This window comes from Chlorocebus sabaeus, chromosome X (assembly GCF_047675955.1).
Source record: "Chlorocebus sabaeus isolate Y175 chromosome X, mChlSab1.0.hap1, whole genome shotgun sequence".
Taxonomy (NCBI): Eukaryota; Metazoa; Chordata; class Mammalia; order Primates; family Cercopithecidae; genus Chlorocebus; species Chlorocebus sabaeus.
Window position 1 is genome coordinate 42,574,305 of NC_132933.1, and position 27,838 is coordinate 42,602,142.

Here is a 27,838-nt window from a genome sequence, read left to right on the forward strand (position 1 = left end):
AGCCCACAAATAGAGATTAATATAGCAATGTTGACAATGATGATAGTATCATAAAAGGGGAAATAAAAATGGTTACTAAAATGAATATATATTCAACCTTGCTGATAAGAAAAAGAAAGAAATATTGGTTCGATTTTCCCTTACTTACCAAGTTGCCAAAACTTTAAACAGTCCGTTGCTGGGCAGTCTCACTCACTGCTAATGGGAAAGTAAATTACTGCAGCTTTTCTGGAAGGTAGTCTGGTAATGTAAATAAAAATTTTGAAAGTACTCAAAACATTTGACCCAAGAAATCTACTTCTAAGATTTTGCATTAGGCACAAGTATACATATGTAACAAACCTGCACGTTATGCACATGTACCCGAGAACTTAAAGTATAATAAAATAAAATAAAAAAACTTAAAGCACTTTGATACAAAAAAAAAAAAGAAAATACCTAATGTTGCAAACAGAACTTTATATATAAGGATCTTTGCCATAATTTATTTAATGGAAAGAAATGGAAACAACCCAGTGTTCCAAAATAGGGGATTGGTTAATAAATTGTGGTTCAGCTGTGTATTGGTTTAGAACTATGTAATTAGTCATGAAGTATGGGGAAACTATTTAATGTCACAGGAATGTTCTGATATGTTAATTTATAATGTATTTTATAAAATGTATATAATGTATGCTGTTAATTTAGTAATAAAACCTTTATACACATAACACATGGGAAAAAAAACATCAGAAAGAGCTTCCTGTTTCCAGTCTGATACATAGTGATCTTGGAGGTTGCTATTCCTGTTGTCACAAGAAAAAAAAACTGAATGAACTGAAAATCAACAATAGATGCAGTAAGATGGGAAATAGAAATAAAAGGTATACAGACTGGGAAGGAAAAAACAGCATTACCTTTGTTCATAGATGACATGTTTTTCTGCGTAGAAAATCCCAGTGGATCAACAACAATGACAAACACACTCCTGTAACTAAGAAGTGATTATAGCAAGGTTGAAGTATACAAGGTTAATATAAAAGTCAATTGCTGTTCTGTCTACCAGCAATTAACAAGTGGAATTTGAAATAAAAAATACAATATTATTTCTATAAAGACTCCTTAAAATGAAACAGGTATAAATCCAACAAGATATGTACAATATCTATATGATGAAAGCTATAAAACTCTGATGAAAGAAATAAAAAACTAAGTCGAATGGGGAGATACTCCATGTTTGTGGTTAGGAAGACTCGGTATTGCCAAGATGTCAGTTTTTCCCAACTTGATGAATAGATTCCATACAATATCAGTAAAAATGCCAGCAAGTTATTTTGTGGATATCAACAAACAGACTCTAAAGTGTATATGGTAAGGCAAAACCCAGAACAGCCAACACAATATTAAAGAAGAACAAAGTCACTACCCAACTTCAAGACTTACTATTAAACTATGGTAATCAAAGTTATGAGTTATTGGCAAAATAATAGAAAAATAGATCAAGGGAATGTAATAGAGAGCCCAGAAATAGACCCAAATAAACATCATCAACTGATCTTTAACAAAGTAATTAAATGGAGAAAAACAGTCTTTTCAATAAGTGGTGCTGGAACAACTGGGCATCCACATCCAAAATATAAATAAATCTGGACATGGATTTCACACCCTTCACCAACATTTACTCAAAATAGAACACAAACATGAGTGTCAAATGCAAAACTAAAGAACTCTTAGAAGATAATATAAGAGAAAAATTTAGGTAACCTTGGATTTGGCAATGACTTACTTTTTTAACTTTTAGTTTAGGTTCAGGAGTACATGTGCAGGTTTGTTAATACAGACAAATGTGTGTCACGGGGGGTTGGTGTACAGACAATTTTGTCCCCCAAATACTAAGCATAGTACTCAATAGGTATTTTATCTAATCCTCTCTCTCCTCCCACCTTCGTGCTTCAAGTAGGTCCTAGTGTCTGTTGTTACCCTCTTTTTGCCCATGGGTTCTCATTATTTAGCTCTCACTTATAAGTGAGAACATGCAGTATTTGGTTTTGTGTTCCTGCATTAGTTTGCTAAGGATAATGGCCTTCAGCTCCATCCATGTTCTTGCAAAGGACATGACCTCATTCTTTTTTATAGCCTCATAGTATTCCATTTGTGTATATGTGGACATTTTATTTATCCAGTCTACTGTTGATGGACATTCAGGCTGATTCCATGTCTTTGGTATTGTGAATAGTGTTGCAGTGAACATATGCACGCATGTGTCTTTATGGTAGAATGATTTATATTCCTTTGGGTGTATACCCAATAATGGGATTGTTTGGTGAAATGGTAGTTCTGTTTTTAGGTCTTTGAGGAATCACCACACCGCTTTCCACAATGGTTGAACTATTTTACATTCTCTCCAGCAGTGTATAACCTTCCCTTTTCTCCATAACCTTGCCAGCATCTGTTATTTTTTGACTTTTTAGTAATAGCCATTCTGATGGGTGTGAGATGGTATCTAATGATGAGTTTGATTTGCATTTCTCTAATGATCAGTGATACTGAGCATATTTTCATGTGCTTGTTGACTACGTGTGTGTCTTTTGAAAAGTGTCTGTTCGTGTCCTTTGTCTACTTTTTAATGAGGTTATTTATTTTTTACTTATAAGTTTGTTTAAGTTGCTTATAGATTCTTGATATTAGACCTTCATCAGATGCATAGTTTGCAAATATTTTCTCCCATTCTGTAGGCTGTTTACTCTGTGGATGCTTTCTTTTGCTGTGCAGATGCTCTTTAGTTAGATTAGATTCCACTTGTCAATTTTTACTTTTGTTGCAGTTGTTTCTGGCATCTTTGTCATGAAATCTTTGCCAGTTCCTTCTTCTAGAATGGCATTTCCTAGGTTATCTTCCAGGGTTTTTATAGTTTTAGGTTTTACATTTAAGTCTTTAACCCATCTTGAGTTGACTTTTTGTATGTGGTTTAAGGAAGGGGTCTAGTTTCAATCTTCTGTATATGGCAAGCCAGTTATCCTAACACCATGTATTGAATAGGGATTCCTTTCTGCATTGCTTGTTTTTGTTGACTTTGTTGAAGATCAGATGGTTGTAGGTATGTGACATTATTTCTGGGCTCCTTATTCTGTTCCAGGCGATTACTTTTTAGATACAACACCAAAGGTTCTATCCAAGAAAGAAAGAGTTGATAAATTTGACTTTGTGAAAATTAAAAATTTCTGCTCTGCAAACGACACTGTCAAGAAAATAAAAAACCACAGACTAGGAAAAATATTTGCAAGGGACATATCTGATAAAGGACTGTTATCCAAAATATACAAAGAACTCTTAAAACTCAACAATAAGAGCACAAACAGCTCTATTTAAAAATGGACCAGAGACCTTAGCAGACACCTCACCCAAGAATGTATACAGATGACAAATGAGCTTATGAAAAGATGCTCCACATCATATGTCATCAGGGAAATGCAAATTAAAATAAGAGTGAGATACCACTACAACACCTATTATTATAGAATTGCCAAAATCTAGAACACTGACAACACCAAATGCTGGTGAGGATGTGGAGCAACAGGAATTTTCAGTCATTGCTGATGAGAATGCAAAATGGTACAGCCACTTTGGATGACTGTTTGGAAGTTTCTTACAAAACTAAACTAAACATACTTTTACCATATGATCCAGCAGTTTCACTCCTTGATATTTACATCCCAAATTTTAAAATGTATGTCTCACAAAAACCTGCACATAGATGTTTATAACAGCTTTATTTGTAATTACCAAAACTTGGAAGCAGCCAATATGTCCTTCAGTAGGTGAATGGATGAATAAACTTTGGTAAATGCAAGCACTAGAATATTATTCAGCACCAAAAAGAAATGAGCTATCAAGCTGTGAAGAAACATGGAGGAAATGTAAATGCATATTACTAAGTGAAAGAAGTCAATCTGAAAAGGCTACATACTGTATGATTGCAACTATATGACATTCTGGAATAGGTAAAACTATGGAGACAATGAAAAGATCAGTGGTTGACAGGGGTTAGGCAAGAGAGAGGAATGAATAGGCAGAACACAGAATATTTTTAGGGTAGTAAAATTGCTCTCTTTGGTACTATAATAGTGGATACATGTCATTATATATTTGTCCAAACCCATAGAATGTACAATACCAAAGGTGAACCTTAATGTAAATTGTGGACTTTGAGTGATAATGATGTGTCAGTGTAGGTTCATTAGTGGAAACAGTTGTACCTTTCTGGCAGGGGATATTGATAATTGGGGACACTATGCATGTGTGGCAGTGGTAACAGGGGGTATATAGGAAATCTCTGTACCTTCCTCCCAATTCTGTGAACATAAGACTGCTCTAAAAAATTAAGTATTAATTTAACATATAAAAATACATAAATACATTTAAAGTATTTATACAATACTTTCCCACCCCCCATAGTTTATGGCTACATCAAATTTCTCTTCAGCAACTGCAAGCAAAGAAAGAAAGGAGTGAAATATTTAAGTTGTTGGAACAAAAAGGCTACCAATCTGGAATTCTGTATTCGGAGAATTTATCTTTCAAAAGTAAACGATAAATAAAGACTTTCTCAGACAAAAAGTGAGAGAATTTGTCACCAGTAGACCTTCCTTGCATGAACTATTAACAAAAATTCTTCATAAAGAAGAAAAATGTCGTAGGTCAGAAACTTGGATCTACTTAAAGAAAGGAAGAACATTAGCAAAATAATAAGTGAAATAAAATCTTTTTATTTTTCTTAATTGATATAATAAAGAACAGTTAGTTCAAAGTAAAAATAGCAGTGGTGTCTTACATGTCTGTAGCTTATGGGAAAGTGGAATGAGTGACAGGTGTAATAAGGAATGGAAGGGAGGAATTGAGAAAATTCTGTTAGAACACACCTATGCTACACATGCAGTGGTATAGTGTTATCTAAAAGTAAAAGTGGACTTGGATTAATGTAAATGTATATTGTAAACTCTAGGGCAGCCACTAAAAACTTCCTTAAACAAAGTATAACTGATATACTAAGAGAAGAGAGAAAATGGAATAATATAAAATGTTCAGTTAAAACCAGAGACGACAGAAAAGGAAAGGAAAACAAAAAGTAATAAAAAAAACTAGGGCAATGAATAGAAAGTCATTGCAAATACGGTCAATATTAAACTAGCAAATCAATAGTCACTTTAAATATGAATGGTCTATATAAACCAATTAAAAGACAGAGACTGTCAGGGGATTTAAAATCCCCAAAATCCAACTATGTGTTGTCTATAAGAGACCACTTTATTTTTATAAATATTTCTAATAAATTTTATTGTGTACATTTAAGGTATACAACATGATGTTGTGAGATATGTATACATAAAAATTGTAACTATAGTGAATCAAATTAGTATATTTATTCATCTTACATAATTATCCATTTTCCCTCACAAGAGCAGTTATAATCATATTAATTGAACAATTTGTCCCTTCAAGTCAAATTCATCAGTTGTGATGGGTCAGATTCCTCAATTGTGACCAACCATTGAAGGTGAAATTCAAATTTTATTTTTTTAGTGGTTTTATTTTTGAGAAAATTTTTATTTCACCTCTCCCAATGGATAGACATTTATTTCAAGATACACTGCATCCTCTTATTGTCAATACTTCAAACCTACCAGCTACTGACATCTTGAAACAGCATAATTTGTTATCCATGACTCCTGAAAGTTCCTCATGTCACCAACCCTTATATGACACCAATGTAAAGATGGCTGTTTGTGGAAATGTGCTCACCACATTGCCAAGTGTCTTGGGTCTCCTTTTGAAAAGAATATTTTTTCACAAAAGCCAACATATCCCCGAAAATGCAGCTTCATCTTCTATTGGTATGATCTGTGGAAGTCACAGAGGCTAGAATTTCGGTCCATATTATGGTTGATAAACACAATTTCTGTTGCAAAGTATGCAAGCATTACTTTGAACTGCATCTGATGAAACTTGGTGGTCTAGGCCATTACTTGCAGATTGCCAAATCCTATTTTAGGAACAATGCTTTCAATTCCCTTTTATTACATGTCTCAGAACAATATCCTGTTAACTAATATGATGGTTCATTTTACTGTATATATGAGAAAAATTTCGTGTTAAACAATATATTTTGACTTTTGGTTTTAGTATGTTTTAGTACAAATATCCAGGGACAAATTCTTCAGTTGAATACATCCAAGAGGAACATTGTTCAGTTGATCTGCTATAATCTAATCATTTAGCAAAAATTCTGAATACAGTACACTATCATTAGCTATGGTTCTCATGCTGCACATTAGATCTCTAAGACTTGTTCATCCTGTATATCTGCTACATTGTATTTTTTGACCTGTATCTCCCATTTCCACCCCCCTACACCAATCATAGTCACCACTGTTTTATTCTGTATCTCTGTGAAGTTGACCTTAAAAAAAAAGATACCACATAAAAGTGGGATCATGTGATATTTTTCTTTGTGTGTCTGGCTTATTTCACTTAGTGTAATGTATACCAAAGAATATTTTCAGCTATACAAAAGAGATCCTGTTATTGCCATAAGATGGATTGACTTGGAGGACATTATGCTAACGAAAGAAACCTAGTTTAAATATAAAGACACAGATGGGTTAAAAGTAAAGGGATGGAAAAATATGTACTGTGCTAGCTCTAATCAAGAGAAAGCTGGAGTTGTCATATTAATTTCAGACAAAGAAGACTTTAGGACAAGGAAAATTATCCTGGAAAAATGAGGGGCATTACATATTAATAAAGGGGTATATTCCTCAAGAAAACATAACAGTCCTTAATGTGTTTGCACTTAACAAAGCATCAAAATACGTGAGGCAAAAACTGATAGAAATGCAAGGAGAAATACAAACTATTATAGCTGGAGGCTTCTATACCCTTTTATTAGTAATTTATAGATCCATCAGGTGAAAACCAGTAAGGACATAGTTCAATTTAATCATCAGTCAACCAGATTTAACTGACGTCTGTAGAATACTCCATCCAACAACATGAGAATATACATTATTCTCAAGATCACATGGAACATTCACCAAAATAGACCATATTCTGGGTCATAAAGCATACCTTGTGAAACACAAAATAATAGAAATCATACAATGTATACCTCCACACCATACTGGAATTAAACTAGAAATCAGTAACAGAAACCTGTACAATTCCAAATTATTTAAAGATTAAAAACCACACTTCTAAATAATACATGTGTCAAAGAAGAAGTCTCAAGAGAAATTTTTAAATGTTTTGAGCTAAAAGAAAATGGAAATACAACTTATCAAAATTTGCAAGCTGCAGCAAATGCAGTGCTTAGAAGGAAATATATAGCAAGGAATTAATATATTAAAAGTGGAAAGATTTAAACAATAATACAGACTACCACCTTGGGAAGCTAGAAAAAGAAGAGTAAATCAAATCCAAACTAATCAATAGAAAATAAATTTTAATGGCTGCAAAAATACAGTTAGATAGAATGAATAAGATGTAGTATTTGGTAGCACAATGGGGTGCTTTTATGGATTGTGACATTGGTCATTTCTAAATTTTTTGCCTAAAGCAGAATCACAAAGATATTCTCCTTGTGTGTTAGAAGTTTTAAAGAATTAGGTTTTAAAGTCTATAATCCATCTTGAGTTTATTTTTATATATAGTATGTGATGTGGATTAAGGTTCATTTTAGTTTATGTTTTGTATATTACTATCCAAATATTTAGGCAGCATTTGTTGAAAGTACTATCCCTTTTCCATTGAATTCCCTTTACACCTTTGTTGAAAATCAATAATTGACCACATGTGGGTAGTTTTTGAATCTATTTTATTCTGTTGATCCATTTGTCTAACATTTTGCCAACACCACGTTGTCTTGAAAACGTCAGTCTGTTGTTGTTGTTTTTGCTTTTGAGACAGAATCTTGCTCTGTTGCCCAGGCTGGAGTGCAGTGGCACAATCTTGGCTCACTGCAACCTCTGCCTCTCAGGTTCAAGAGATTCTTGTGCCTCAGCCTCCTGAATAGCTATGATTACAGGCGTGTGCCACCACGCCTGGCTAATTTTTGTATTTTTAGTAGAAACAGGGTTTCACCAGGTTGGCCAGGCTAGTGTTGAACTCCTTGCCTCAAGTGATTTGCTTGCCTCAGCCTCCCAAAGTGCTGGGATTACAGGCATGAGCCACCACACCCAGCCAAAAACTGTAATTTTATATTAAGTCTTCAACATGTTTCTTTTGCAAAATTGTTTTGGCTATTCTACTTTCTTTGCCTTTCCGTATACATTTTTCATTAGATTACCAATTTTTATAAAAGATCATGCTGGTAATTGGATTTAGATTGCATGGAATCTATAAATCACATTGGAGACAACTGATATCTTAACAATTTTATGTATTGCAATCCATAAGTAAAATGTATCTCTCCATTATTTAGGCCTTCATTGATTTCTTTCATCAGTGTTTTTTAGCGTTCTGAGCGAAGATTTTACACATATTTTGTTAGATTTATACTTCAGCATTTTCAAGTTTTTGGGGAAGCTATTGAAAATAGTATACTTTCAACATTCAATTTCTAATTGTACATTATAAAATATATAAATGTGATTTATAAATTCTCTATAGTAACTTTTTAATAGATTCTTATAGATTTTCTATGTAGAAAATTATGTCCATTTGTGAATAGAAAGTTTTATTTTTTTACTTTCCAGTATATAGGCCTTTTATTTGTTCTTCTTACCCAATTTCACTGGCTAATATCTCCAGGAGTAGTGAAGCAGACATCCTTGTATAATTCCTGATCTTAGGGGTAAAGCAGTCTCTTGCCATTAAGTGTAATGTTAGCTATAGGTTTTTTGTAGATGCCCTTTATCAGGTTGAGGAAGTACTCATTCTACTTTGCTGAGACTGTCTGTCATGAATGGATGTAGAATTTTGTCAAGTGATTTTTCTGCATCTGTTGCGGTGATTACACAATTTTCCTTCTTTGGTTTGTTGATATGGTGAATTACATTGATTAGATTTTGAATGTTGAACTAGCCCTGAATTTCCAGGATAAGCCCGACTTGCTTATAAAGTATTATCTTTTCTACATATTGTTAGATTTAGTTTGTTAAAATTTTGTTGAGAATTTTTGCATCTATGTTCTTAAGGGATATTGGTCTGTAGTTTCTGTTCTTGTAATATATTTATCTGGTTTTGGTATCGGTGTAAAGCTTGCATTAAATATTCAGTTGGGAAGTATTCCCTCCTCTTCAGTTTTCTGGAAGGGTTTGGTAGAATGTTTGATATAATTCACCAGTGGAGCCATCTGATTCTAGAATTTTTTTTGTAAGAAAGTTTTCAACTACAATTTAAATTCCTTTAAAATATACAGGACTATTCAGGTTAGCTATCTTTTTTGTTTTTTGTTTGTTTGTTTGTTTGTTTTTTGTGAGACAGAGTCTTGCTCTGTCACCCAGGCTGGAGTGCAATGGCGCGATCTCAGCTCACTGCAACCTCTACCTCCCATGTTCAAGTGATTCTCCTGCCTCAGCCTCCTGAGTATGGGATTATAGGCGCCCACCACCATGCCTGGCTAATTTTTGTATTTTTAATAGAGATGGGGTTTTAGCACGTTGGCCAGGCTGGTCTTGAACTCCTGACCTCAGGTGATCTACCCACTTTGGCCTCCCAACGTACTGGGATTACAGGTGTGAGCCACCACACCCAGCCTCAGGTTAGTTATCTTTTTTTGATTGAGCTTTGGTAATGTGCGTCTTTCAAAGAATTAATCCATTTTATGTTGTTTCAAGAATTAATCATTCTGTGTTGTTAAACTAACTGGCATATAGTTATTCACAGTGTTCCCTTTTTACCCTTACCCTTTTAATGTCTGTAGTCACTGCAGTGAAGTCCTCTTTTGTGTCTCTAATCTTAGTAATTTTTGTCTTCTCTCTTTTTATCTTTGTTAGTCTTGCTAGGGGTTTATCAATTTTATTGATCTTCCTAAAGACCCAGTTTCGATCTCACTGATTTTTTCCTATTGATTTTCTGTCTTCAATTTCATTGATTTCTGCTCTTTATTATTCCCCCTTTTTTTTTTTTTTTTTTTTTTTTTTGGTTATTTTGTCCTACTTTTTCTAGTTTAAGATAATGATTTGAGACTTTTCTCCTTTTCCAATATAGGTATTTAATGATATGAATTTCCTTCTAAGTGCTTTTTTAGCTGAATCCCTAAGTGATGTGCTGTGTTTTCATTTTCATTTAGTACAAAATACTTTCTAATTTCCCTTTTGATTTCTTCTTCAACCCACAGACTATTTATATGCTACCGGCTTCTAAAAAGTGGTTATCTTCCTGTGCTGGGATTATGTATAATGTTCCTTGCTTCTTTTCTATTGTTGCCCTTCTTGTGTGTTTGTGTGTTTTCCAGTTTTCTACATTGAGCATGTATTAGCTTTCTAATTAGAAAAAAGCCAATGAATATAAAATAACACTCTACATTTTATAGCACTTTATAATTTACAAAGTGCTTCATTTATTCCTCTGACATCCACTTGAGAAACATAATATTTCACAGATGTTGAAAAGGTAGTCAGGGTTTGAGTGACTCACCCAATGAGGTTATCAGGATTTGAGTGACTTACTCAATGTCACACAGATAGAGTAGGTTAGGACTCAAATCTAGATTTTCTGTCTCCCAGTATATTGTTCTGAATAAATTGAAAATAAAGTTTTGAAAAATAAATTGGAATTCACCTTGTGGGTATTTGGAAAGATTCATAGAGGTTCTTTGAAGCAATCATTGATACGAGGCATCTATCTCAGTTTAGTTTTAATTTAAATCTCTGATTACTAGTGAGGTTAAATATCTTTTAATATTTATTCTCTGGTATTGTTTGGCCATGTCCCCACCCAAATCTCATCTTGAATTGTAACTCCCACAATTACCATGTGTCATGGGAGAAACTCGGTGGGAGGTCAGTTATGGAGGCGGGTCTTTCCTGCACTGTTCTAATGATAGTGAATCAGTCTCACAAGATCTGATGGTTTTTAAAAAGGGAGTTTCCTGGCACACGCTCTCTTCTCTTGAATGCTGCCATGTGAGATGTGCCTGTCACCTTCCGCCATGATTGTTAGACCTCCCCAGCCACGTGGAATTGTAAGTGCAATAAATCTCTTTCTTTTGTAAATTGCCCAGTTCCAGGTATGACTTTATCAGCAGCATGAAAATGGACTAATACATTCTCTGTTCCCATTTCTTCTTTTCTGAATTGCTGTTTCTATACTTAGATTATTTTTCTATTGGATTGGTTGGTCCTAATTGATTTGAATGATTAAAATGTTCCAATACTAATATTTTGTTTACTATTTGTTCAGAATATCTTCTCTTAGTTTCCTGCTTATCTGTTTTTATTATTTCAATTTTGATCTTCAGGAAAATGTGCACTGGAGTGAGGAAAATTCGTGTGTTTGTTATAAGAGGAGTTCGTGTGTTTGTTATAAGAGGAGTATTGCTTTATTTTGATGAAAAGTGGGAGACAGAAGAGGATGGGATTAGAAGATAAGCCACTTGATCTTGGAAATTCAATTTACCAATCATTTGTCAGTTGCTTACACTTGCATATTGCCTATAATTGCTTATTGCCCACAGTGTACTAGGCCATGTGATGAATAGAGAGTAAAGAATAAATGTTACCTACTTTCAGGGACACTGATGGAGAAATATAACATGTAAAGTAAGGCAGTTAACATGGTATGTGCTCAAGTGAACTGTGGTATAAGATAAGCTGTGGCTCTCAAAATTTCTGTTCCAGCAAAGGGGAGTGAGTGGTTTGAGTTAGTTGGGAGTTGTATTAGTCAGGGTTCTCTAGAGGGACAGAACTGATAGGATATATGTATACATGAAAGGGACTTTATTAAGAACTGACTCACACGATCACAAGGTGAAGTCCCACAATAGGCTGTTTGCAAGCTGAGGAGCAAAGAAGCCATTAGTGGCTCAGTCCAAGCCCCAAAACCTCAAAAGTAGGGAAGCCAACAGTGCAGCCTTCAGTCTGTGACTGAAGGCCCGAGAGCCCCCAGCAAACCACTGGTGTAAGTCCAAGTGTCCAAAAGCCGAAGAACTTGGAGTCTGATGTTCAAGGGAAGGAAGCATCCAGCATGGAGGAAATATGAAGGCCAGAAGACTTAGCAAGTCAGCTTCTTCCACCTTCTTCTACCTGCTTTTTCTAGCCATGCTGGCAGCAAATTGGATGGTGCCCATCCAAATTGTGGGTAGGTCTTCCTCTCCCAGTCTACTGACTCAAATGTTAATCTCCTCTGGCCATACCCAAAAACACCCAGAGACACCCAGATACACCCAGATAGGATACACCCAGAAGGATACTTTACATCCTTCAATCCAATCAAGTTGACACTCATTGTTAACCATCACAGGAATTGTTTATGCAAGAATTCTGTAAGTTGAATGGGAGCAGGGACTTTGTATAAAAATTTTAGCTCATTTCATCTGCAGCACTTAGCATGTTGCCTGACAGTTGGTGCTCAAATATTTGTTTAATGATTGAGTGATGTTAACATGTGTAGGCAAAGCCAATTATAGAGACCTAACACAATGCATAGTCTATCGTTCCTATACCACCAACAAACAGCTCTGAGAATGTTCTGATACATCCACATTTCAGACATTAGCTTGCATTTCCAAAGAAAGGGAACACAACCTTTTCAAGAAAAAGAACACGTGATATGCACCCTTTATCATTGTGACAGAGCAGTAGTTAAAATTTTGTTGCTGGCTGTGGCCTTATAGTATAGTTTGAAATCAAGTAGTGTGATGCCTCCAGATTTGTTCTTTGTACTTAGTCTTGCTTTGGCTATGTGGGCTCCTTTTTGGTTCCATATGAATTTTAGAATTGTTTTTTCTAATTCTATGAAGAATGAGTGTGGTATTTTGATGGGGATTGCATTGAATTTGCTGATTGCTTTTGTCACTATGGTCATTTTCACATTATTAATTCTACCTGTCCATGAGTATGGGGTGTGTTTCCATGTACTTGTGTCGTCTATGATGTCTTTCAGCAGTGTTTTTAGTTTCCCTTGTAGAGGTCTTTCGACTCCTTTGTTAGACATGTTCCTAAGTATTTTATTTTATTTTATTGCATCCTTTGTAAAAGGAGTTGAGTTCTTGATTTGATTCTCTGCTTGGTCGCTATTGGTGTATAGAAGAGCTACTGATTTATGTACATTAATCTTGTATCCAGAAACTTTGCTGAATTCTTTTATCAGTTTTAGGAGTTTTCTGGAAGAGTCCTTAGGGTTTTCAAGGTAAACAATCATATTGTCAGCAAACAGGGACAGTTTGACTTCCTCTTTACCGATTTGGATGCCCTTTATTTCTTTCTCTTGTCTGATTGCTCTGGCTAGGACTTCCATTACTTTGTTGAAGAGGACTGGTGAGATTGGGCATCCTTGTCATGTTCCGGTTCTAAGAGGGAATGCTTTCAACATTTCCCCATTCAGTATTATGTTGACTGTGAGTTTGTCATAGATGGCTTTTATTACATTAAGGTATGTCCTTTGTATGCCGATTTTGCTGAGGGTTTTAATCATAAAGGGATACTGGATTTTGTCAAACACTTTTTCTGCATCTATTGAGATGATCATGTGATTTTTGTTTTTATTTCTGTTTATGTGGCACACCACATTTATTGACCTACATATGTTAAACCATCCCTGCATCCCTGGTATGAAACCCACTTGATCATGGTGGATTGTCTTTTGATATGTTGTTGGATTCAGTTAGCTACTATTTTGTTAATGATTTTAGCATCTATGTTCATCAAGGATATTGGTCTGTAGTTTCCTCTTTTCGTTGTGTCCTTTCCTGGTTTTGGTATTAGAGTGATGCTGGCTTCATAGAACAAATTAGGGAGGGTTCCTTCTTGCTCTGTCTTGTGGAGCAGTGTTAAAAGGATTGGTACCAATTCTTCTTTGAATGTCTGGCAGAATTCTGCTGTGAATCCACCTGGTCCTGGACTTTTTTTGTTGGTAATTTTTAAATTACCATTTCAATCTCGATGCTTGTTATTGATCTGTTAAGGGTATCTAATTCTTCCTGATTTAAGCTAGGAGGGTTATATTTTTCCAGGAATGTATCCATCTCTTCTAGGTTTCCTAATTTATGTGTGTAAAGGTGTTCATAGCAGCCTTGAATGATCTTTTGTATTTCAGTATTTGAAGATACTCCTGTTTCATCTCTCAGTGAGGTTATTTGAATTTTCTCTCTTTTCTTGGTTAATCTTGCTAATGGTCTATCATTTTTATTTATCTTATTGAAGAACCAGCTTTTTATTTCACTTATCTTTTGTATCTTTTTTTTGTTTCAATTTCATTTAGCTCTGCTCTGATCTTGGTTATTTCCTTTCTTCTACTGGGTTTGGGTTTGGTTTGTTCTTGTTTCTCTAGCTCCTTGAGGTGTGACCTTAGATTGTCTGTTTGTACTCTTTCAGACTTTTTGATGTAGGTGTTTAGGGTTATGCACTTTCCTCTTAGCACCGCCTTAGCCTTATCCCAGAGATTTTGATAAGGTTCTGTCATTATTATCATTCAGTTTGAAGAATTTTTAAATTTCTATCTTGATTTCGTTTTTCACCCAATGCTCATTCGGGAGCAGGTTATTTAATTTCCATGCATTTGCGTGGTATTGAAGGTTCCTTTGGAGTTGATTTCCAGTTCTACTCCACTGTGGCCTAAGAGAGTGCTTGATACAATTTCGATTTTCTTAAATTTATTGAGGCTTGTTTTATGACCTATCATATGGTCTGTTTTGTAGAAAGTTCCACGCTCTGTTGAGTAGAATGTGTATTCTGTGGTTGTTGGATGAAATATTCTGTATATATCTTGTAAGTCCATTTGTTCTAAGGTATAGTTTAAAGCCATTGTTTCTTTGTTGACTTTGTGTCTTGATGATCTGTCTAGTGCTGTCAGTGGAATATTGAAGTTCCCCACTATTACTGTGTTGCTGTCTATCTCATTTCTTAGGTCTATTAGTAATTGTTTTATAAATTTGGGATCATGGTACTGGTATAAAAATAGGCATATTAACCAATGGAACAGAATAGAGAACTCAGAAATAAACCCGAATACTTACAGCCAACTGATCTTCAACAAAGCAAACAAAAACATAAACATGGGGAAAGGACACCATTTTCAACAAATGGTGCTGGGATAATTGGCGAGCCATGTGTAGGAGAATGAAACTGGATTCTCATCTCTCACCTTGTACAAAAATCAACTCAAGATGAATTGAGGAATTAAACCTAAGACCTGAAACTATAAAAATTCTGGAAGATAACATTGGAAAAACCCTTCCAGACATTTATCGGGGGAACATGCCCCCAATATTTCAATGTAGGTTCTTTCTATTTTCCATAAGTGTCAGCTGGCTGAGAAATAAAGAGAAAGAGTACAAAGAGAGGAATTTTACAGCTGGGCCACCAGCCAGGGGTGACATCACATATTGGTAGGATGGTGATGCCCACCTGAGCCACAAAACCAGCAAGTTTTATTAAGGATTTCAAAAGGGGAGGGGGTGCAAGAACAGGGAGTAGGTCACAAGATCACATGCCTCAAAGGGCAAAAAGGAGACCAAAGATCACATGCTTCTGAGGAAACAGGACACGGGCAAAATCAGAAACTCCTGATAAGGGTCTAACAAAGATCACAAGGCAAAGGGAAAAAGCAGAATTACTGATAAGGGTCTATGTTCAGTGATGCACGTATTGTCTTGATAAGCATCTTAAACAACAGAAAACAGGTTCGAGAGCAGAGAACGGGTCTGACCTCAAACTTACCAGGGTGGGGTTTTTCCCCACCCTAGTAAGCCTGAAGGTACTGCAGGAGACCAGGACGTATTTCAGTCCTTATCTCAACCACATAAGACAGATGCCCCCAGAGTGGCCATTTATAGACCTCCCTCCAGGAATGCATTCCTTTTCCAGAGTAATCCTTGCTAGGAAAAGAATTTAGCGATATCTTCCCTACTGGCACATCCATTTATAGGCTCTCTGCAAGAAGAAAAATATGGCTCTTTTTGCCCGACTCCCCAGGCAGTCAGACCTTATGATTGTCTTCCCTCGTTCCCTAAAATTGCTGTTATTCTGTTCTTTTTCAAGGTGCACTGATTTCATATTCTTCAAACACACATGTTTTACAATCAATTTGTACAGTTAACACAATTATAGTGGCCCTGAGGTAATATACATTCTCAACTTATGAAGATAACAGGATTAAGAGATTAAAGTAAGACAGGCATAAGAAATTATGAAAGATTTTTTGGGAGCTGTTAAATGTCCATGAAATCTTCACAATTTATGTTCCTCTGCTGTGGCTCTAGCCAGTCCCTGTGTTCGGGGCCCCTGGCTTCCCGCAGCAGATATTGGCTTAGGCAAGGATTTCATGACCAAAACCCCAAAAGCAAATGCAATAAAAACAAAGATAAATAGCTGTAGCCTAATTAAACTAAAGTGCTTTTGCACAGCAAAAGGAATAGTCAACAGAGTAAACAAACAACCCACAGAATGGGAGAAAATCTTCACAATCTATACATCTGAAAAAGGACTAATATCCAGAATTCACAATGAACAAATCAGTAAGAAAAAAAAAAATCCTACCAAAAAGTGGGCTAAGGACATGAATAGACAATTCTCAAAAGAAGAAGATATACAAATGCCCAACAAACATATGAAAAAATGATCAACATCACTAATGATCAGGGAAATGCAAATCAAAACCACAATGCGATACCACCTTACTCCTTCAAGAATGACCATAATCAAATGCAATACCACCATACTCCTTCAGGAATGACCATAATCACAATGTGATACCACCTTACTCCTTCAAGAATGACCATAATCAAAAAATGAAAAAACAGTAGATGTTGGTATGGATGCAGGAAATGTAAACTAGTGCATCCACTATGGAAAACAGTGTGGAGATCCCTTAGATAATTAAAAGTAGAACTACCATTTGATCCAGCAATCCCACTGCTGGATATCTATGGAAAGGAAAAGAAGTCATTATTCGAAAAAGATACTTGCACATGCATGTTTATAGCAGCACAATGCACAATTGCAAAATCATGGAACCAACCCAAATGCCCATCAATCAACGAGTGGATAAAGAAATATATATATATTTTTTTCCTATATATATATATTTCTTATATATATATAGTCAGTATATATATATGTTTCTACTGAATATATATATGTGATGGAATACTACTCATCCATAAAAAGGAATGAATTAACAACATTTGCAATGACCTGGATGAGACTGGAGACTTTTATTCTAAGTGAAGTAACTCAGAAATGGCTAACCAAACATCATATGATCTCACTGATATGTGGGAGCTAAGCTATGAGGATGCAAAGGCATGAGAATGATACAGTGGACTTTGGGCATTTGCGAGGAAGAATGGGAGGGAGACGAGAGATAAAAGACAACAAATATGGTGCAGTGTGTACTGCTAGGGTGATGGGTGCACCAAGATCTCACACATCACCACTAAAGAACTTACTGATGTAACCAAATACCACCTGTACTGCAATAACTTATGGAAAAATAAAATTTAAAAAGATTTTGTACATCGTTGTCGGACAAACCTGGGTTTGAGTCCCATCTCAGCTTCTTACTGGTTATATGACTCTTGATTTTCCTTATCTTTAAAATGAGACTAATAGCAATGTCTACCTTATGGGTCTTCGTGGTGAGGATCCAGTGAGCGAAGTATATATAACACTAATCCCCTAATAGGAATTATATAAATACTCACTATGCCTCTTCCCTTGATGTGTAATAAAATGGGTGGAACTTGTGATTGCTTTTGAATTTTGTGACTTGGTTGATATTTCCTAACAGGCATATTCTCCATCTCCTTCTTCACAGATTCAGAGACATATTGCATGTTTCAAGACAAGAAGTACAGAGTGGGTGAGAGATGGCATCCTTACCTGGAACCTTACGGGTTGGTTTACTGCGTGAACTGCATCTGCTCAGAGGTACAATCTCTCATGACATGTGATTTCCCAGTTTGCTTCTCAGCATGCAGAGAGGCTTTCAGTGCCCACATGGCCAGGCACTGTGGGTGATACAATCCTGAAAGAAAGTAAAGAAGCAGACTGGTCGCTCTGTCTCATGCCTATAATCCCAGCACTTTGGGAGGCTGAGGCATGTGGATCACTTCAGTCCAGGAGTTCAAGACCAGCATGGGTAATATGGCAAAACCCCTTCTCTACAAAAAGTACAAAAATTAGCTGGGTGTGGTGGCACATGCCTGTTGTCCCAGCTAGTTGGGAGGCTGAGGTGGGAGGATCACTTGAGCTTGGGACTTCTAGGCTGAAGTGAATCGAGATTGCACCACTGCATTCCAGCATGGTTGACAGAGCAAGACCCTATCTCATAAAATAAAAGAAGAAAGTAAGAAGAAGATTGCAAGGAAAAATAAACATTTTCTGTCTTCTGTCCTCTCTTGCTTTTTGGCTTGATTTTTATGGGTTCTCTGAGTATTTGCTATGGACAGATATTTATGATCTCTTAGCCTAATGATATAGGGCATGGTTGCAGAAGGCAGAAGAGCCTGATAGTGGGAGTGGAGGTGAAAGCTCAATAGAATGTTTAGATTGTAAGACAAAGTAGTTTTTGAAAATTATTTTAAGGCTGACCTTTAGGGAGAATATTAGGACAAATTATAAACTGGTTCATTGGGAGAGTGGATTTTATGTTGTCTCAGCCAATAACTGTAATTAAGACTGAGTTTGTGAAACCTTGGCCTGTACCTCTTAAGGATTAGAGTTCCCTTGGCTTAGCCTTGGCTCCTGTCCAGTCATTTAGAAAGGATTTTGCGTGGCTTGAGTGCCATCTTTGCAACAGGTAAAGCAGGTTGTTCCATCTTCTTCCCATGGTCTTGACCCAGGAGCATAGCTCTGGTCCATCTTTCTGAACAAACCTCTACCATCATATGTTAGGCTAGAGTTTCTTGTTGTCTGCACTATAGATATTTGGTTGGGGGCTGTCCTGCGCATTGTAGGATGTTAAGCGGTATCCCTGGCCTCTACCCATTGGATGACAAGAGCACCATCCCCAATCATAATAACCAAAAATGTCTCCAGACCTGGCCAAGTTGCCTGGGGAGCAAAAATCACCCCTGGTAGAGAAGCGGTGCACTAGGCTAATTGGAAAGGGAGGCCTTGTACTAGGCATTGAGAGTTCTGAACTTACACAATGGATCTTCAAGACCAGCTTCTTACTTGAGACCTTGTGTAAGGACTGCACCTCTTCCCTCATGCCCAGCTAGAGCAGAAACAATCACTTGCAAGCCTGATTCATTTACCATTTGAACATAATTTTGGGCTGTCAGAATTTTGAGCATGTGGAAACATAATTATCAGGTAACATCAGGCAGTATTAAGAGGCTATGAGGTTCTAGAACAAAGACAGACCAAGTTTCCAACCCTGCCTCTGCCACTTACGAGCCACTGGACAAGTTACCTGACCTCAGTGATATTCGTTCATCTTCCTCTTTTTATAAACGGGATGGTGATATTACCATTTCATAGGGTTCTGGAACGGATTAAATTTACAAATCCATTTAAATCATTTAAAACAATGCTTAGTCATGGTAAACATTCAAGAAATGTTAACAGCTGTTATTGTCATCATTGCTGTCCTTATCATTGTGGTTATCATCATCATTATTATTATTAATCTATTAACTCTAGAACAGAATTCAGTATGTAGCATTAAGGAGGATTCCGTTTAGACCTCAGCTGGGAGGTGTGGTTTCTGATGTGCTTCAGTGATCTCAATTCAAGATTATACCACCTGCCTCTGAGAAGTGTGATACATGAGGAGGTTCTGTGTGTTGCCAAATGCAACACTCCAAAAAAATTATTCTAGAAAGTACACAAGAAAAGGAAAAGGTTGTGATAAGGCAATTCCAATTTGGATAAAAGAAGCCTGCCTCTTTAAATGGTTAGGGCATGTATTAAATAGATCATTTGGGGATTGATTAACTGCCTGAGATGGCCTGATTTTGTCGGATTCTTGACGCGACACATTGAAGATGGACAGCTAACCATTGGGAGCTGAGGCTTCGCTGTCTGCAAGGCAGTCAAAATGTTAAAATGATTGATCCCAATGCCAACAGCTCAAGCACAAGGCATCTTCTATTTCTATGTCCTCTTCACTACTTTATCCCCTCAGCCTGACAAATACAAGTAGCCCTTGCTGCAAATGATTTATGGATGGTAAATGTAAATGAAAAATTTATTTCCAGAGTATGTCTTTGTTCTAGAAATGATTGTGAGCTGTCAGAGCGAGGGATCTTGGAATTGTAGATTAGGCAGGGACACAGTTGCCCCACCCAGGCATACTACCTAATCAGCTAAATTCCAAACTCTAGCTTGTTCTCAGAAGAATTTTGGCTAAAAAGGAAATGAGAAGAATCACTCGGTCCACTGGGCCAAGGCAGAGTTATATGGAATCCAGGATCCATCTGCTAGGGATGCCTCCTTGCCCAGGGCTGGGTAGCAGCTCAGGGGACCCATTGCTCATTGTGTCTTTCATGTTATTGGACAGGTGATTATGAAATCAGAGTAGGTTCTTGGAAAAGACATGCAGCTAGAGCTGGGGAATGGTAGAAATGCCATAGAGCCAGGCCAGAAGAAGCCTGTCACAATTAATGGAAAGCTTTGAAAATTGGAGGAGTGGTGATCTCAGCCTTAGAAAAATATGCCAGTAAACTATCAACCAACCCAGGAGAGGTGCTGGTGATGAGAAAAGGAAAGAAAATGTTGAATGCATTCAGCTTATTGGGAATGCATTATTCACTGCCTGGGTGAGTCCCTGCATGACTGTTTCCCAAACTGGCTTGATCCCAGTGACCTTTGAAAGACATTTATTTTTTCTCATTGCCTTCTCTTTTTCAGAATGGGAATGTGCTTTGCAGCCGAGTCAGATGTCCAAATGTTCATTGCCTTTCTCCTGTGCATATTCCTCATCTATGCTGCCCTCGCTGCCCAGGTAAAGCAGTTTGTCTCTTTCTTTCCTAGCTGTGGTTCTCCATCTTCCCTCTTCTCCCAACTCATCTTATCTCCATAATTCCCCAGAAGGGAAACTTCCAGACAGATAACAATAGGAACCTTTAGGCAGTCCAAACTGGCCTCTAAATACATTTTATAGCCCAAATGGGGTACATTCTAGGCTCTAATAAGTTATTGGGTACCCAGTAACAGATTTTTATTGGCATTTTAATCATTTGAAGGTGGATGTCAATCGGAGATGGAAATTGTGGCCCAGAGATTTTCTGCTGTAAGCAACCTCTTCCTGCCATGGGCAGCAGGCACCAGGAGAGTTGCAGCATGGCGGCATGTGTCTTATGCAATTAGTGCTGGAATTGCATCCGAGCATAGCTTCTAAATTATGAGGGGGCCATTCATAAATCAAAGGAGCTGACCCAGTGAGGTTTATGACAGTATAAAGCTGCCTGCCTGCTGAATAGTCACCTCCTCCAGACTGCACAGTTATTATGTACACATTGTTAAGAGTAATTCTAAGGGGCAGCCAGGCAGAGATTTTTCACAAGGCTGTTAGGATGTCTACTTTCACGATTTGCAGCTAGGATATTTGTCTGAGGCAGGGGCTCCCTCAATGACACTTTGTTCATGTCTGACTGGGGCCTGATTCCGACCCCAGAAGTGTGTGGAATAATTCAGAGAATGCCTGTGGGCCCAATGGCAGTCCTAGAAAAAGCTACTTGACACTCTTGGGATCTGTCAAGTACAAGTCTTATCATCCTGTAGGTTGATTCTATTTCTCTTTAGGGTGGAAATTCTTGAACTAGGGTTCCTGGGTGGGCTTTTGAGGGTCAAAGAACCCTTTAAAATTGCTTGCAGTTTTTGATGTAACTATGTATATGTGTAAATTCCTTTAGAGAACATCCGCAGCTTTATTGTCAGTCCCAAAGGGGTGTTCACGAAGAACCACTACCCTAGCTAAGGTATACACGGTGCTTTTTAAGTGGTGAGGAAGAGAGAAACCAAATGTATCAGGGCAAAAAATCTTAGGAATAAGGCTGGGAATGGGGTTCAATGAAAACCCAGTCAACTGAAATGTTCCAAGAGTGGAGGATTTTTTTTTTTAATGGAGAAGAAACACCCAAACTCTTTTTGTCACCACCTTTATAATATATATTTTCCTGCATCAGTAAATACACCCTAATGAACAAAAGTGATTTATTTCCAGATGGCAGATCATGCCATATCACAGGTTTTTAAATTGTGAGTGTTGGTGCTGATAGTATATGCTTTAAGATGTCAGAGAGTGACTCGGCATATGACCAAGCTAAAAGTTGCTGGGGTTTTTTTGGAATAAGTCCCTAAGCGAGGCTTACTGTTTCTGTGTGTGTTTATTTGCTTCTTCTTCCTAAACTGGATTGCAAAAATGTGGTATGGGCAGCGGGGTGTGGGGGTGGGGGTGCTCTGGTAAATGGGAACAATGTTTCTGATAAAGTTGCCACTCTGGAGAACTTTTTTTTTTTTTTTTTTGTTAACCTGCCAGGTAGTCTGTCAGATAGCCTTATAAAAACTTTTTATTCCCCAGAAGTCTCCAAAAGTGGTCTAATGTCATAGGAACTTATCTAAACTTCTGTGTAAAGATTGGTCTTCCCTGGGAAGAAGGTTGAGGCATGACCCAGACCCAGAGCATACGGCAAAAGAACATAGAATAGAATATGGCTGCACCTACCCCAGATGCCTAACAGGAGGCAAGTATTGAGAAAAAGGGAGAATATAAGCTAGCAGTTATTTTGAGAGAAAAATAAAGTGTTAAAAGAACTGAGCTCAAAAATTCCAGAGGTGAGAACATTGAAAGAAATAAACATCATTATCGTTAAGACTTAAAAAGCTCATTTTATGGTATGGAGGATAGAAATAAACTATTCCTTTTCTTTTCCTTCTTGCTCTTGCAGCTCACTTCTCCATAAGTTCATTTTTCTTCTTGTTAACTATAACCTTTTAACAGCTCTTTCTGTGGGTAATAGTCCTAAAGTTCCCTAGTCCTTATATACCAGAAAAGTATTTACTTTGCAATCATTCTTGAATGATAATTTGGCTGGGTATGAAATTATATGTGCATGTTCATCTCCCCTCAGCACTTTGAAGATACTACTAAATGGTTTGTTGGCTTTTTTGTTTGCTTGTTTATTTGTTTGTGGTTAAGAATTCTGCTATTTGTAGTTCTTTTGTGGGTTCTTCTGTTTTTTGGGTTTTTTTTCCTTCTAGCTTTTAAAACTTTCTTCTTTTCATTGATGCACACAATGGGATGTGTAAGTTTGATTATTCTCTTCAACCTGCTCAGCAGATGATTTTTTCAGCCAAAGGAGTCTAATTTCTCATCAATTTTTAGTCAGTTTTTTGAAAATTATCTCTTCACCTTCTTATTTTTTCTCATTCTCAAACTTGTCTTTGGTGTATATTATTGCATCTCATTTAATTTATCCTTTATGTCTCCTTTAATTTTCCCTCCTGATATTCTCCCTAAAATGATATATTACTTCAAGTCTATTCTCCAATTCATGAATTCTTTCCATGCATACTATTTAGGCCATCTGTTGGGGTTTGTTTGTTTCCTTGTTTATTTTCAATAACCTTGTTTCCCCTCAGGTTTTCAAGTTATTTAAAAAGACATCTACATGATGCTAATTTATAACCTGTTATTGTTTTGGGGGATCTTATTCTCTTTTTTACCTCTTTAAAATATTTAAATGTTTATTTGAAGTCCATTTCAGATTGTTCAAATATCTAAATATTTTTAGATGTGAATTGTCACCTTTGCTGGGTTTCTTGACAGCTTTTCTCAGTCCTGAATTTTCCTTGGTTTTCTACTTTTTCTTTCAAAGCTCATTATCCATGGGTGTTTTTGTTTGTTTTTGTTTTTGTTTTTTCTTGCATGAGCCCTTCCTTGTGGGATGGTTGTTGCAGGCTTTATAGTTCACTTTGCTCTAAACCAGGTCATATATTAATGGCTCGGTTTGGGCTGCCTCATGCCCGAATGGTCTATTTCTACCTCTGTTTTCTTGTGCACTACTAGTCTCTGATAATGATCATGGACAGAGACCTCATCTACAACTGCCTACCTTGAACAATCAGTGTTTTTTAGGGAACACTGAATGGGGAGAGCTATGTCAGCCCTGTTTACGTGTGAGTACTATGACCCTAGTCCCCAACTTCGTATGGGAAACCACTTGCAAGCTGCAGTTTCTCCTCAGCCATTTGGATCCAAACTACCCATATTCAGTCCCAGCTGCTGATGGACCATATGGCTTTGGCTCCCACTTATTGCTGTACTTTCCTCCTCTATTTTATTCCACAAAGAGTTTTTTTATGTTTCTGAATATGATTTTACAGTTTCCACATTTTATTTATTTATTTTTCTAGTTCCACATTTCATCTCTCTTTGTTTTGAAAATAACAGGGAGATTTCTCATGTGCTCTCTTTGCCATATTGAACCAAAATGCAACCAGCTATTCTTTCTTCCTACTGAAGATAAAGCAAGAGTAAATAGCTTTAAATCATAGCAGAGAGGAATAGAGCTTTACAAAAGGAAGAACTTTGGAACACCATGGCTGTTAAATCCTAGAATAAATGACTAAGGAGAATTTTAGTCTCTTTACTTAATATTTCTAGAAATAAAAAGGTACCCACCCATCTGAGATAGAGTTGGCACAGTCGTGCTTTGAGACAGGGCAATGGATGTGATGACTCCTCTGTGTTCCTTCCACCCCAGTGATTATTAGGCATGAGGAAACTCATGCCTTCAGGGTCACAGAAATGTTTGGTCAAAGAAAAGGGCTCTGGTTTTCTGTCTTAACCCAATGGAAGGCACTGTGATGAAAATGTCCTCATTTAAGAAGAAAATATTTAAAGCCAAGATGATGAATAAGCTCTGTGTAAAAAGAAGACAAACAAGCAAACCATATACTCCAGATATTGGCTTTACATACTGTCCTATAGCAGTATTGACTTAGAGGAGCTTTTGCCTAGGTAGTAACAGACTCAGTGGAAGTGTTCTATCTATCATGCTTAGAGCTTAGTTTCCACTGAAGGAGACAGAGGAGCCATCTCATTTCATTTGTTTATATATTTCCCATGGCTCTTGCTTTCTAAATTCTACCTCTAAAATTTCCAAGGATCCCACCTATATTTGAAATTATCTCCTACAGCTCCTGCTAAACCGTGGAAATCATAGTATGCAGGCAGCTCTTCCAGAAATACCAGAGAGAAATCTATGCTGATTCCCACAAAGAGCAAATAAAACTATTTTCATCAGCACTTGTCCAAGTCTTGGCAGAGGTCAAGTCTTAGTCACATACCATAGTGCTTTACTGGGCCCAAAGAGGCTACATGGAGGCTGGAACATTCTTAATGGAAAAGTCAAGACTGCATAGGACTCATGAATGTCATTAAATTCATCCTGGTCTCTAAGCAGGACTCTGTGGAGTCCCTGATAATTAAGAGATGTTAGAGATTTGTAGGAATTAAATTCTCTATCTTCTCTTTTGGGCGAATGAAGTGGTAATGCTGGAAGGGAAAGTAAAACAACATGACTTACTTTCATAATATATGTGTGTGTGTGTTTGTGTGTGTATATATATATTTCATCATATATTTATTATATATATGCACAGAGAGAGAATTTTATCACAAAAAGAAGACTTTTATAGTGATCAGGAGTCTAAATTGTATTATCTAAGAGGGCTTTTTAAAATGGTCATTCCACTGAGAATTTGCTGTTCAGAATTAATAAATTTGGGTTTTCCTGGAAGTATTCCAGCATTCCTGTGTTATTAAAGAGCTCTTATAAAATTGCCAAAATAACTGATTTGATCTGGTTAGCAGAGACCTAATCCACAGTGTTTCCTTTTGGCTAGGTGAAAAAGTTTGGCACTATGAATGGTTTTAATAGGAATAGTGACAGTGTGGTTTTGCCAAGAGAGACAACCCAATCTTAGATATTCAAGGTAGGTGAGGGAAAAGACCTTACCAGTGTTGCACTATAGTGTGTGTTCCCATAAGGAGAATGTGGGAAGCCCTGTGTCATTTCCCTTTCAACAATAGTTGGGTTGTGAGTGAGCTAACAAACACAGGTATTTCTGCCACAATATGATATGCACATATCTGAAAATCCTCACATTCTACAAAATTGTACACTGAAAAGTAACAGGGCTTAAGGAAAAAGTAGCATTGGAGAAAACCACTCAAAACGTATGCAGCTTTGTAACCAGAATACTAACAAAGCAACTGTACTAATGAAATACTAACACAGTTTAAAAAGGCATCTTACATTTCTAATAAAATGTTACAGTAAATATAGACTTCTAGAATTCACCTTTTAAAATGGTAACATTAGCTTGAAGGAAGGGTGTTTAAGGAAGAATTGAAGCTGCTGAGTTATAGAGACAACAGTAAATTGCACAAAGATCAGGGAGAATCATGTAATAAGCACTTATAAGACAGAGCATGTGGCCCAACTGAGGCAAGAGTAAGAATGTAGGGCAAATGGCTTGCTGATTTCAGTTGAGTTAGTGTACTTGGCTTTTAGCTGCAGTCACTTGGTAGTGCAAAATATTAATTTGCTGGGTAATCATATATGAACTAATGCAATTTCTATTTTATACCAACTTCATTCCCTTATTTAGCACTCACATATGAACCACTTGTGTTACACAAATCCACACTATAGTGCAGACTGTGTAAGATGAGGTAGATACATGGCATTTGACTTTAGACAAGTTTAGAGTAAGAGTTGAAAATCACTTGTCTACTCTGAATTTGCTTTTTTTGTCTTTAATCACTGACCTATCTGCCCTTGTGTTCCCCTTTTCTCCCATCCATGCATTTATATTAAAAAGGAATCTAGAGTCTAGGTCTATGACTATGTCTGTCTATATCTGTGACTTCCACTGTTACAGTAACCAAGTAGACGGGCCTTTTGTGTTTCCTCCAGTTTTTATCTAGGGCAAAGGTTCAAAAGAGAGATTTATTTTTTTATTGTGGTAAAACATGCACAACATAAAATGTATCATTTTAGTGAATAATTCTGTGGTATTAAGAACATTTACAATATTGTACAAGTGGTAAGAACATTTACCGCTAATCTAGTTTCTGAAATTTTTCACCACCCCAAAAGGAAACCTATTACACAGTCACTCTCCATTCCCCTTTTCCCCTAGCCCCTGGTAGCCATGAATCTACTTCTCTATGGATTTGCCTATTCTGGATGTTTTGCATAAGTGGAATCATACAATTTGTGGCCTTTTGCATCTGGTTTCATTCACTTAGCATAGTGTTTTCAAGGTTTACCCATGTTGTAGCATGTATCAGTATGACTTTTCTTTTTAGGGCTGAATAATCTTCCATTATTATGAATAGATCACTTTCGTTATCCATTCATCTGTTGGTAGTCATTTGGGTTGTTTCCACCTTTTGGCCATTGTGAATAATGCTGCTATGGACATTTATATACAAGTTTTTGTGTGGCATATGTTTTCAATTATTTTGTATATACCTAGGAGTGGAAATTCTGGATCTCATGGTAATTTTGTCTTTAATTTATTGAGGAATCACTCTTAAATTTTAAGGTTGCCCCATCTTCTTTTAGTTCATTTCTTTGAGTACCTACTGCCAGCCATCCCCATGGTTGCTGCTGATTTGCTGCTGTTGCCACCATCCATATCTGATCTCCATTGCTCTCTTCTCTCTTCTGTTCTCTTCT

General features: G+C 36.7%; 1 protein-coding gene across 14 annotated transcripts in view; it reads left to right on the forward strand.

Annotated features, from left to right (window-relative positions):
• The window catches only part of CHRDL1 (chordin like 1), a 121,587-nt gene that overhangs the window by 14,878 nt on the left and 78,871 nt on the right, over nucleotides 1-27,838 (forward strand). For all 14 annotated transcript variants that reach the window (XM_037989035.2, XM_073013453.1, XM_037989036.2 and 11 more), the window contains 2 exons: nucleotides 17,953-18,065; nucleotides 20,994-21,087. In XM_037989035.2, the coding sequence (XP_037844963.1) occupies nucleotides 17,953-18,065; nucleotides 20,994-21,087 (207 nt within the window). The remainder of the gene's footprint in view (nucleotides 1-17,952; nucleotides 18,066-20,993; nucleotides 21,088-27,838) is intronic.